General features: G+C 42.3%; 1 protein-coding gene across 1 annotated transcript in view; it reads left to right on the forward strand.

Moving 5' to 3' along the window:
* The window catches only part of DHX9 (DExH-box helicase 9), a 28,274-nt gene that overhangs the window by 1,186 nt on the left and 14,612 nt on the right, over nt 1-12,476 (forward strand). Inside the window, 12 exon segments of the mRNA XM_081867295.1 lie at nt 132-273; nt 785-925; nt 1,651-1,768; nt 1,947-2,059; nt 2,567-2,715; nt 7,757-7,803; nt 9,411-9,547; nt 10,141-10,230; nt 10,334-10,495; nt 10,644-10,721; nt 11,347-11,538; nt 12,283-12,424. Coding sequence (XP_081723421.1) covers nt 163-273; nt 785-925; nt 1,651-1,768; nt 1,947-2,059; nt 2,567-2,715; nt 7,757-7,803; nt 9,411-9,547; nt 10,141-10,230; nt 10,334-10,495; nt 10,644-10,721; nt 11,347-11,538; nt 12,283-12,424 — 1,480 coding nt within the window. The 5' untranslated portion in view covers nt 132-162.

The following is a 12,476-nucleotide window of genomic DNA, read 5'->3' on the forward strand; positions in this document are numbered from 1 at the left end:
CCTTGTGCTGCCTGGGGCTCCTGGGAGCTATAGTTCAGGAATACTGGAGGGCCAATTGGAGAAGGCTGCTCTGGAGAAAGAAAGTTAGTCTATGTCCTAGTGCTTTAAGTATGTTTTTCAACCTCCCACAGTAGGGGCTGCACTACTCCACCCAGTTTGGCCATGGGGGACGTGAAGAATTTCCTGTATGCTTGGTGCGGCAAGCGGAAGATCACCCCAGCTTACGAAATCCGTGCTGTGGGCAACAAAAACCGACAGAAGTTCATGTGTGAGGTGAGAGCCTGTGTCTGAGGAGCTCAAAGCAGCTTTGCTTTGTCTTCATGTGCTCATGCAAGGGTGCTTGGAAAAGAATATTTCCTAAAGCTGGGATGGGCAACACGTTGCATGGGCCAGTGACATCTCTTGTCTAGCACCAGGTGCTTTGGGGTGCTCTCCAGAGACTGCATTAAGCAGCCCAAGCCCACACCCTGCTTTGTCTACCAAAACTGTCCTCCATCCCCATTGCCACTTGGCAAGTGCAGCTGGACAGCCACACCCTGATTTAGATTGTACTTTTTAGGGCAAACAGGTAATGGGAGTTGTTCATTGTAAATGTAAGTTGCTGTATGTTTTGCCATTCGATCCTCTCACTTGAAGAAGTCTCAAAAGCAGCATGCCCAGTTGTTCTTTGCACTTTTTAGTTTTCCAACTTGAAGTCAATTAGAAATGGTATTTGCTTGAGCTGGTGTGGTGTTGAGACTTCCCATGTTTTTCCTTCCTGAGCCTGTGTATCCACTCTTGGCAGGTTCGGGTGACAGGCTTCAACTATACTGGCATGGGCAACTCCACCAACAAGAAAGATGCCCAGACCAACGCAGCAAGGGACTTCCTCAATTACCTGGTTCGAGTGAATGAAATCAAAAGTGAAGAAATCCCAGCTTTCGGAGTAAGTGTTTCTGTTCTGGGGGATCATGTGATGTGGTATGTCATGATTTTATAATCAAGGCTAGGTTTACTGTCAAGGACCAGGATATGGTCTGAAAGCATATGAAGTGTGTCTAGGTCTGATCGAGTGACTACCTGGGAACCAAATGTAAGCTGCATTTTTTCCAAAAATTTGGTGCAAGGAAGGCCATATACTGAACTCACAAAATACTTGTGCGAAGTTGCTAATGTTTGTGAAACTTGCATAGTTTATTACTGTGGATGATATTTGAAGATTGTATCCAGCTGTGTTTTACTCAGAGTAAATCTATTGAAATGGACGAACCTAAGTTAGTAATGTCAACTGATTTCAGTGAGTCTGCTCTGGGTCTGACTAACCTTGGAGGTTTTGTCTTTCCACCCACTTTCTAAGGGTTAGAATCATTCTTAAAAGAAAAGAAAGCTGAGGCACATAGGAATGCAGAGCCCGATGTGTGGAGGAGATGTAAACGTACAAGCCTTTTAAATTAAAATATTTCCCATTGTTTTATCACTTGTTGTTGCCTGGGGCTCCTTTGGAAAGGATGGCAGATTAAAAAATAAATTAAAAATAAGTACACCCCAGTTTTGCAGCTCTTTAAGTTGACTATGAAAGGAAAATACTTAGCAGAGTCTGGGTCACATTTGGGGATTGGGGTCTCTGAGGAAAGCAACATTGTAATTCACAAAATACTTGTTCTTGCTTAGGCGGGAGCTGTGGGTGCCGGTGATGGAGAAGTGGCTGGAACAGAAGAAGGTGCAGATGGGTTTACTACACCTTTGGGAGGGCCAATTCCTCCTCATCTGGCTCTCAAAACAGAAGTAGGTAAGGCATTGAACACCTGCGTCTTACATGCCTTATATGTGTTACACTCTTGGTGCTTTATAAATCAAGATGTGGAAGACAGAGGTGGTGAGACTCTGGGGAATTCTATTAAAATGTACTCACAACATGTGTTTTACAGCTATTAGGAAACACTTCACTTTCTTCTCTTCCCTGATAGATGGTGTTCCTTCTTCTGGAGTTGGAAGCTCTGGCTACGGGGTAACTGAGTGGGACCGCGGAGCTAATCTGAAGGATTACTATTCCAGGAAGGAGGAGCAGGAGGCTCAGGCAGTAAGGGTTGTTTCTCTCCCCCCCCCCCTTTTAAGATAAGTTCAGTACACATTATAGTTCCAGGTCGGTTGATACATAGAAGATACTTCCATATGCTTGTTTGGTGGGGTGGAATTTATGTGAGATTATTCTGCAGGTAAAGCTCAAATATTTGATATTTTTATCTTCTTGGTTAGCATATGAAGTAACTTTTGTTACTGTTACGCTTCCTTTAATCTACGGCTATATTTGGGGGATAGTGGAATAATTCTGGGCATATTACAAAATAGATTCTCAGGGGTTGCCTATCAGAACATCAGAACATGTGGAGTCTCCAATACACAGATCTAATGGTTTAGTCATAGTATTAAAGTTGTTTAATTTACTGGGGAAATGCTTATCTCACTTAGCTTGCAGACAAGATGATCCAGAAATCTTAAAGACTGTTTCATCTAATACTGACATGTAACAAAGTTAAGAGTGGCCCTTGTAAACTTTAATTACAAGACATTTGTTTCTTACCATCAGACTTTGGAGTCAGAAGAAGTAGACTTAAATGCTAGTCTTCATGGGAATTGGACCTTAGAAAATGCCAAGGCACGCCTGAACCAGTTTTTCCAAAAAGAGAAGATTCAAGGAGAATATAAATACACTCAAGTGGGGCCTGATCACAACAGGTTTGCTAGGTTTTCACCTTTGTGTTGCTGATAATGTTGAAATGCTTCTTGGCTGCTCTGCACTTTCAAATAGGGAATTTAGTTACCTTAATGGATACGCTGAGTAAACAAAGGTACAATCAACTATTTCTTTTTAAGTGGCCAAAATCATATTAATCTGTGGGGTTTATTTCTTGCTTTCTTTGTCCAAGTTTGCAACCTGCCTTTAATTGTGTTTTTTTTTTTTAAAGAAAAGAAGATATTTTATACACTTTTCTGGTAGGCACTCTTTAAAGCCCAGCTATATGTTGAGCAGAATCTCATGGCTTCTTGGGCTCTATTAGATGCGGGTGGTGGTTGCTCGTGAGTAACCAGTCAGGACTCCAACCTGTCTTTTACAGGTTTTATTGGTGTAAACTATTTACAGTGCAGAACCACAGAGTTCATGTCTGTCTCAGTCACTTGCAGAATCCGGGAGTAGCCTCTTCCGGCTTCTCCCCCAACATAAGAACTTGGACACCCCAAATCTCCTTCTCCCCTCCTTGCGTTTCACCCCTCTGCACAGGCTGGGTGATGGAAGTGGCGTGTGTGCCTCCTGGCCAGCTGGGCTAGGTGAGGCGCTTGGGCTCTCGGCAGCATCTTCCAGCCCTCTCCCACCTTGGCTGGCCCCTTCCCTCTTCTCTCCGCTGGAGGTGTGCCTTTCCCCACCACTGGACAAGGAGCGTTGGAGGCGCTCTGTATCCCCCTGCCTCGCTCCCCTGTTCCCATGGCAGTCCCCTGACAGGCTCATAAGATTGCAGGACAGGGAACTCTACTGAAGTATCACCATTTTTGAATTATGTGAAGAACAAGACTTACTGCATGTAAAAAAACAGCACATCAAGGGGATATGGCAGAGGGAAGCTTGTATCTTTTATGAAGTAATTTTCTATATGGGTCATTTTAAAAAATGCAATTTTCTCCATATGCTATAATGGAATCCTAAGAGAACTTTATCATTTTATTTGTTGATAATAATAAATTTATTATTTGTACCCCACCCATCTGATCAGTCTTTAGAGCAAGGCTGTTACTGTCATGCTAGTTTGGAGTGATTCCAGCTTGATTTCTGAATTGTACTGGCACCTAATTGCCATTTGCACAGCTCCCTCTGATAGGGGATAGACATCTTATGTTAAAAAGGAATACATTTGATTGTGGTTATTTCTTGACAAAACTTACACTCAGGAGACTATATATTTAAACAAGCCTTTGAAAGCGGTCTGCCAATGTTGGTAGCTCTGATCCAGTTACTTGCTGGATCCTCCCTGTCCTCAACCTGTGCTCCTTCTGCCACTTTCCCTAGCCATAGTCCAAACTGTGTTCCCTAATGGCAGCTGCTATTTGTCAGTCTCTCTAATCTGGCCACTGCCAGGAGTGGAGCATAGACTCCATAGAGCTGCATTCTCTCTGCTGAGAACATACAGTTTTGTGTTTTGGCAACTGCCCGCCCCATTTCTCTCCTCCCTTTCAAGGAACTGTTACCATTGTTTGACTTCAGCTTTCCAGATAACAGCCAGTCTTCTGGCTACAGTGCTGCTTTTGAAGCTGAGCTTGGAAGAGGTCTGTATTTTAGTGTCCTATATTTGCACTTAAAGAACAGAAACAGGCCTGGTGACACACTTCCAGGGCAAGGAGGCAATTCCCCTGTGATCCCTTCTGGCTGGCAAAACAACAGCAAGAAATCTGGAGGGAGGACTTCTTGCATCACTTCAACAGCTGTCTCTGAAAATTCCAGAAGCCAGGAGCAGCTGATACCATCTGCTTGGTGAAGCCTATGAGACTCCAGGAGTATCCTCTTTAAGGAAGGAATTGGAAGATAAAACTGTAGAGTGAAAGTTGGTTTTTTTTTAAGGCCGTCCAATTTTAGCCGTGTAAACTGCTTTGAGAATATGCCTTTTATGTCAAGGGTGGAAAATGACACATGCTGCAGTTATAGCTAGTGCTCACGGCAACGATACTTGTGTGTTTCTGGTGTCTCTTTCGAAAACACCACCAGGTGTGTGAGAAAAGGCAGTGCAGGAGGGGAGAACCAGGAGGTCAAGGACCTCTCGTTCTCGTTCTGGCTCCAATGATCCATGGTTGGTTGGATCACAGGGGATATGTTCCATCTGAACTGGGCCATTGTGTAATTAGAATCAGATTTAATTTCTGGCTTTAAGTGTACTTTGTGACATTACTTTTTTCTTCCAGCTTCCAGTGGAGATAATTGCCTTGATTACACAAAATATTGTCAGGGTTGCCATCTTTTTACTGGCCCTACTCCTGGGTGTTAAATCAGCAGCCTGGCGTGCAGTAATCACTTTGGTAAAGCTTCACTATCCCAGGAAAAACTTTGCCTGCTTAATTTCTGCATGACAGACTAGAATACAAAAGAGTGGTACTGGTAAAAAGGTGGCAGCCCTAATTTTGAATGCTTTGGAAGGTGTTAATTACAGAATATTTTCCCACCCAACTGTTGTGGAAGTTGTACTTCTCTGGAATGTGACTTCCAGTCCGTTTGCTTGATGAAGATGGGAGCAGTGAGTGACAGTACGTTTCTCAGCCTGCTTGCTATTTTCCAGAGAGCATTCCAGGGTGTAGAACTTGTTACTCCCAGGAAGGCTCGGGTAGATCACTTGTGTCTGCAGGGAAGCAAAAAGATGTTTTCGAAACCATGCTGTGATATATCCAGTGGTTTAGATTTATCTAAAACTTAAACTTGCTTAGTAGTGAGGAGGTGGGGGGGATGCATAGTTTGCGTAGCCTGTGCAGTGCAGTGTTTCCCAAACGGGTCTCCAGCTGTTTTTGGGCTACAACTCCTACAATCCCTAGCTAGCAAGACCAGTGGTCAGGGATGGTGGGAATTGTAGTCTAACAACAGCTGGAGACCCAAGTTTGGGAAACACTGTTCTAGTGGATGACAGCAGTTACGCAAACAAAAATTATGAGAAAGCATGGTTTGGTTGTATTGGTAAGTTTTGATGTTTCCTTTTTAGTGTTACAAAAACTTCTGCTTCCAGTTCTAGAATAGCTAGAGGTCACCATTATATCAAATTCTGCTATCCCATCTTTTAAAGTGCCAGCTGCCTGGTTCCATCCTGATTTGAGTAAAGCCCATCCCTTTGTGCAGAGCCAACTTGTCCCAAATCGAAAAGCCCTCCTCCCAACACCAGTTTTGTTTTAAACTCATCTAACATGGAACTCTGATTGACTTGAAACTGGAAGCAGATTCCCAAACCAACCTATTTTAAAGTTTTAAGAAAAAAAGTTTAGGTACTGGAAACAGTTCATACTAATTTTTGCTCATCTAAAGGAGCTGTGCACATATTTCTATCCCATTTTTATAAATATAAATATGCTTCCTTTGGTTAGTCTCATAAAAAAGCTAATTGCAACTTTTAAACTGGCCATTTGGGCTAAAACTGTGTCCGTTCATTATGTAACTGATTCATTTTGTGAAAATTAAGAAGTGGATAGTTTCCCATGGACAAATACAGCAGGGATTTTTTTTTTTAAATTCCACATCATAGATGAGAGTTGGTACCATGTCTTCCTGGCATTTCATTTGTGATTGGATGTTTCTTTCCAGAAACTAGTTTGGGAGTATATAATTCTAAACACAAGCATGCTTTCCTTGCGCACAAACAGGGTGCTCTGTCAGATGGCAGGATGGGAAGATGACTCCATAGCAGCATTGCAGGTTAAGCTCCAGGCTGAAAGGGGTGGCCAACTGCAACACCAGAGATTTTTGCTCATTCACACATGTGCTGCTGCTTAGGCTGTACTAAGCAATCACATGGGGATCTATTGTAAATTGATTTCTGGTGTTGCTGTTCCCCCCCCAGGTGGAGTAGAATGAATTGAGTGCTGGATATAAGCCTGGCTGAGAAACATACTGGCATCGGTGTCATTAATGAAAGGGTGGCTGTTGTGTCCCTGAGAGCCAGTGGCCTTTTGACTCATGAAGCCGCTGTGCCTGAAGGTCAGTTCACTGGTGGTTTAGGAAGAGGCCTCTGAGCGTACTCTAACTTCTCTTGTTTGCAGTGAGATATCAAAACCTTGAACTAGTTGCAGGTGTAATGTGATCTTCTTGCAACACAGCAGAAATGCTGGGGGCAATTCCACCTATTAAAGTATAAGGAGACCTCAACAAATTTTAAAACCCAGTTTGAGTTAATTACCATTCCCAAGCAATTTATTTAAAACCTGACAGTTCATGTTTACTCAAAAATGCATCCCACTCAGTTAAATGAGTAACTTTCCGAGGACTGTCACCCAAACTTCATTGGTAATAGGTGTATACATTGTAACATAAACATACTTAGGACTTTAGCCTTGTCCATTCGAACCTTAAATGACCAAGGTATTTGTGGAAACTAAACCAACTGATCGCATTCCAAAGGTAAAAAAAAGAGCCACGTGAAACCATGTATTTATCTTGCTACCTTGGATGGTAGTTCCAACCTCAGCCATATTTTTCCTAGATAGCTTGTTGAGGGAAGTGCTACCTTTACTGTTGCCTATTTTGCCAGATTAATCATATTTTGGCTCCTTTTTGGGCAAAAGCCTGCAGTTGCAGATGTGAGGCTGAGATAGACAAAATCCTAAATGGAGTTTTTAAAATCTGGTTCTCTTTGGGTTTTGTACAGTGTGCTTCTATTCTGCAATTAAGTCCTGTAATTTTTTTAGTCTAATTAATTTTTTTCTTCTCACTGGATTCATATTAATTTGGAAGCTTATGATTTGCCCATTCTTTTTTAACCAGCAAGACATACAGATTATAAATTATTCTCTTAAGAACACCTTAACCTTTAAAACATTGTGAAAACATACATGCTTGGAAAGAGCTGCTCATTTTACAGTTACTTTACTGCAAAGTCATAAATGTTTTTAAAAGTGCTAATCATGTGGAGTTAACAGTGAAAGTTTGAATTTTATTGGGCTTTGCTTAATGGAAAAGGCCTGGCTATGTTGGAGGTGCCTAGTTTGATCTCCCTCAAAAACTAAAGCCCTAATACTCTGCTTTCTGTATGTGTTGCAGGAGCTTTATTGCAGAAATGACCATTTATGTCAAAAAGCCGGCTAGAAGTAAGTGTCTTATTGGGAGGGAATTTAGTGTTGTATTTTGTGCAATCCCTATTGGAAGTTTTTTTTAATATACTGTTGGTTTTGGTGGTGTTAGTGAGTCTCAACTCTTTCAGGCACTTGCAGTTGAAATCAATATGTGAAGTACAGTTCCCTTCCTAGTGGGGTGGGAGAGCTGAAAATAATGCCAATATATTTCACATCTGGCAACCAATGCACCCCTTTGGTGTCAGATAGTACATGGGTAAAGGTAAAGGGACCCCTGACCATTAGGTCCACTCCTGGCCAACTCTGGGGTTGCGGCGCTCATCTCACTTTATTGGCTGAGGGAGCTGGCGTACAGCTTCTGGGTCAAATGTGGCCAGCAGGACTAAGCCGCTTCTGGCGAACCAGAGCAGCACACGGAAACATCATTTACCTTCCCGCCATCATTTACCTTCCCGCCGGAGCAGTACCTATTTATCTACTGGCACTTTGATGTGCTTTCGAACTGCTAGGATGGCAGGAGCAGGGACCGAGCAACAGGAGCTCACCCCATCACAGGGATTCGAACCACCAACCTTCTGATCGGCAAGTCCTAGGCTCTGTGGTTTAACCCACAGCGCCACCCGCGTCCCACAGTACATGGGTCTAAAAAGCCCAGGACACAGCCCTTTAGCAGCTATGATGGCTCATTTACCAGAAGTAATGTATTTAGCATTAGCTCTGGAAATGTATACTCAATTCTGACCAAACTAAGCCTCCTGGTGTATATTTTTCGCTAGGAGACATGTTGTAGCCTATAGCCCAAACTACTCTAGGTAGGTCCGCTTGATTCCATGCCCACACATGCCAGCCCTCTTATTGCATGTTAGCCAGCAATGCACACAACTAGAGAACCAAGACCCTGTGGGATAGCTGGGTGAATGGGAAAAAGAAATGTCAAGAGCCTCTGATTTTGCTGCTGTTGTAGTAGTAGTAATAGTAGTAGTAATAATAATTTATTATTTGTACCCTGCCCATTTGACTGGGTTGCCCCAGCCACTCTGGGCAACTTCCAACATATATAAAAACATAATAAAACATTAAACCTTCAAAAGTTTCCTATACTTCTATAGGTTATATAGTTACTCATTTCCTTTACAGCTGATAGGAAGGCATTCCACAGGGTGGGCGCCACTACTGAGAAGGCCCACTGCCCTCTGTTAGAGGTAGTTGCTTGCAGCTGACCAACCTCACATGTATAAATAAATCTGAGATTGAACAGATGATAACCCTTGAACAGGTTATTGATTTTATAAACAAGCCCTAAGACACACTTGGCTGAGATAATCTTAGTAACTACTTTCCAACATGTGGGCAAAATATTCCTGCATTGCAGTGGGTTGGATCAGATGAGCCTTGTGGTCCTTTCCAATGTTCTATGATTCTTTGTGTTCCCTGATGTTAATTAAGTACCAAAGCAATTTGATTACTTGCACTGATAAAATTTCAGGGCTCCCGTTTGTGATCTTTGAAAAGTTTCATTGTTGTTGTTTAGTGACTTCTGGTTGGGAGATGGCGCTGTGAAACACTTCTCTCTGGACTAATAAAATTTCAAACTATGGCAATATTGGACTGCTCTATTTCAGGAATCTATGCTCGTGAGCATGGCTCAAACAAAAAGCTGGCTGCACAGTCCTGTGCTCTGTCTTTGGTTAGGCAGCTCTATCACTTGAACATCATTGAGCCTTACTCTGGACAGACCAAGAAGAAGGAAGGTGAATCGGTGAGTCCTGTTGCAAATGTCCTATGCTGTTGTGTGTGTGCGTTTGTGCGAGTGCACAAAAGCATTCCTCAGACTTGTAAAAGATTTCATTCTGTTGAATAGTCACCAGACTAGAGTGTCTTTTTGTAGCACTTTGGAGCCTTTCTGTATCGACTGGCTTTCTTGATTTGATAATGGCTGGTTTTGGATACTTGCTCTGTTTTAAATTTTTTCCTCTTTTTGGTGAGGCAGAAGACTAAAACGTCCATGGGATGAGCCCTCCCAAAGTTAAGCACTTTTAAGTACAGTTGCTATGTTTTTGTTTTTAGTTACGACACATACATGTACTTTTAAAAAGAAAGAAGAAGCTTTCATGGTTTAATGTGATCTATTTCCTATTTGTGTTCTGAGCCAAGAATATTATGACTTCCTTTTCTGTAAGCAAGTGTACTGTGCAGGTACATCTTTCAAGGGAGTGGTTTCAGGAGTGCTCTGGTGGTGTTTCCTGCTTGGCAGGGGGTTGGACTCGATGGCCCTTGTGGTCTCTTCCAACTCTGTGATTCTATGATTCTTTATTGGATCTGAGAAAATCTTTACGCATGTCAATTTCATAGGTGGAGCCTTACGAAGTCAACATCTCTTCAGATTTAGAATATCACTTGCAAGGCATCGTTGAGGAGATGTGTCTTGAAACGGTTCCACCGGTGAGTGTGTGGTCAAGAACAGCTTTCTTTTCACTTTCTCAGTCAGATGGGGTTCTGCCTATTTTCACTAAGCACTGTGTTATTTTTCTAACTAACTTGGCAGCCCGAAGATCCCAACTTCCCTGCTATTCTCAACATTGGAAAGTTGGCCCACTTTGAACCATCCCAGAAACAGAATCAGACAGGGGTTGTGCCATGGTCCCCCCCTCAGTCAAACTGGAATCCGTGGACTAGCTGCAATATTGATGAGGGTCCTCTGGCATACGTAAGCCTACAATTCATATATTTTATTGTGATTCCTGGCATGACTCATTTTTACTTTTTACATAAATTTGTTTGCTGTTTACTTAGTTGGCTTTGTTGTACCTACTTTAAAGCAGTATGTATCTTCAAATCTTGTGATCTTTTCTCAGGCTACACCAGAACAGATAAGCATTGACCTAAAAAGCAGCCTCATGTATCAGCTGGAAAATGATCAGGAACTGCAAAAAGTAAGTCAGCTGACATTTAATGTTCTTGAGGCTTGTGATAGGTTTTCACAGGTTAGAGAAAATTGCAAGGATATATTTTTGGGAGTGCTAGCTTTACATTGCCAGAGATATTAGCCAAAATGTCTTATAGACTTGGGTTAGTTTGGGCTATAAAGCCAAACTCTCCATGCATGGAGCCCAACTCCCAAGATACATGCTATCTTACTTCCCCATACCTTGTCCCTGCCTGTCATTTCCCAGTGGCTCTTCTCCATCTGCTAGGGGGCAGGTTCTTTGGAGTGAGATTTGGCCAGGTATTGTGCCTGATCACTTCTACTTCCTTTTTTGTCCTAGTCTGCCAGAGAAGGTTGTAGGTCTTTGAACTGTCAGAAGCATACTCACCAGTATGATGCGCATATGTTTACACACACACACACACACACACACACACACACACACTTGAAAAGATCTCTGTGTTGTATATAATGGGGAGGAAACCAAAGGGTATACTTAGGTCTCCAAACTTTCAAAGTGTGCAGAAGTTGGGGTGAGGAAGACAGTGCTTTATTTGCTAATGCATAGCCAGGAAACTGCCAATTGCCAGGTTATTTGCTGAATATTAATCACAAACTGCTTTCTGTCCCAGATTCTTCAAGAGAGGGAAACCCTCCCTGTGAAAAAGTTTGAGCGAGAGATCCTGGATGCCATCCACCAAAATTCTGTTGTCATCATCCGTGGGGCAACAGGCTGTGGCAAAACCACACAGGTTCCACAGTACATCCTGGATGAATTTATTCACAGTGGAAGAGCTGCTGAGTGTAATGTGGTTGTGACTCAGGTGAAGAACCTGTTCAGAGCAGTACTTAAGATTGGTGAAGTTTTTGGGAATAATACCCATCAGAAATAGTTGCCATGAAATTTAGTAAACCAAGCCGTAATATATCCTTAGTGCTCCCATTTGTTATCTTGTGGATGCAATGCAACCATCCCTGTGAGATTAATTTGCTAATTGTCCATCACTGTGCAGTAGTTAACTTGAAAATGACTGAGTAATGTATCTTAATAGGAAAAGGGTACAGACAGTGACATCATCTCAGCTCAGTTTACAAAAACTGTCTTTGTCAATTGAGACTGCATTTTCCTCCTCAAGTTTTCCAGTATGAAAATGTACATTTTGGAATTTGTCTTTAATTTATTTAAAGCATTTTTGCCCTGCTCAACAACTGAAAGTTTTATGTTTATCAGAGGACTGAGGTTTTTTGGATAAAGCTTTTTTTGGATCAGAGTTGTCTTGGCCCTGACTATTTCAGGTTTTGAAATGCTAGCATTAAATTTTGGCTCTCTTCCTGCCCAGATGTGGGTGGGTGGAGAGATTGCAGATCACTGAATCCCCAGCATCCAATGTTTGGGTACCTTGGTATCATGACACGTGTGATTTTTCCACCTTTTGATAGATGCTGTTTGAATGTCTTGTTTCCAGTTCTATGATTTTCATTCATTAGTTTGTTGCAGGGAATTGGTGTTGATGAGTTAGTGCAGATTTAATATTTTGAATTGAAAGATATTTCCTTTAATTCTATAGCCCAGGCGGATCAGTGCTGTTTCTGTGGCAGAGCGAGTCTCCTACGAGAGAGGAGAAGAACCTGGGAATAGCTGTGGTTATAGTGTCCGCTTTGAATCGGTGCTTCCCCGACCCCATGCCAGCATGATGTTCTGCACTGTAGGTGTGTGCTGCTTTCCATTCTCTCATTTTCAGGCTAGGATAGCGAGGTGATA

This window comes from Podarcis erhardii (assembly GCF_964252035.2).
Source record: "Podarcis erhardii genome assembly, chromosome: 6".
NCBI lineage: Eukaryota > Metazoa > Chordata > Lepidosauria > Squamata > Lacertidae > Podarcis > Podarcis erhardii.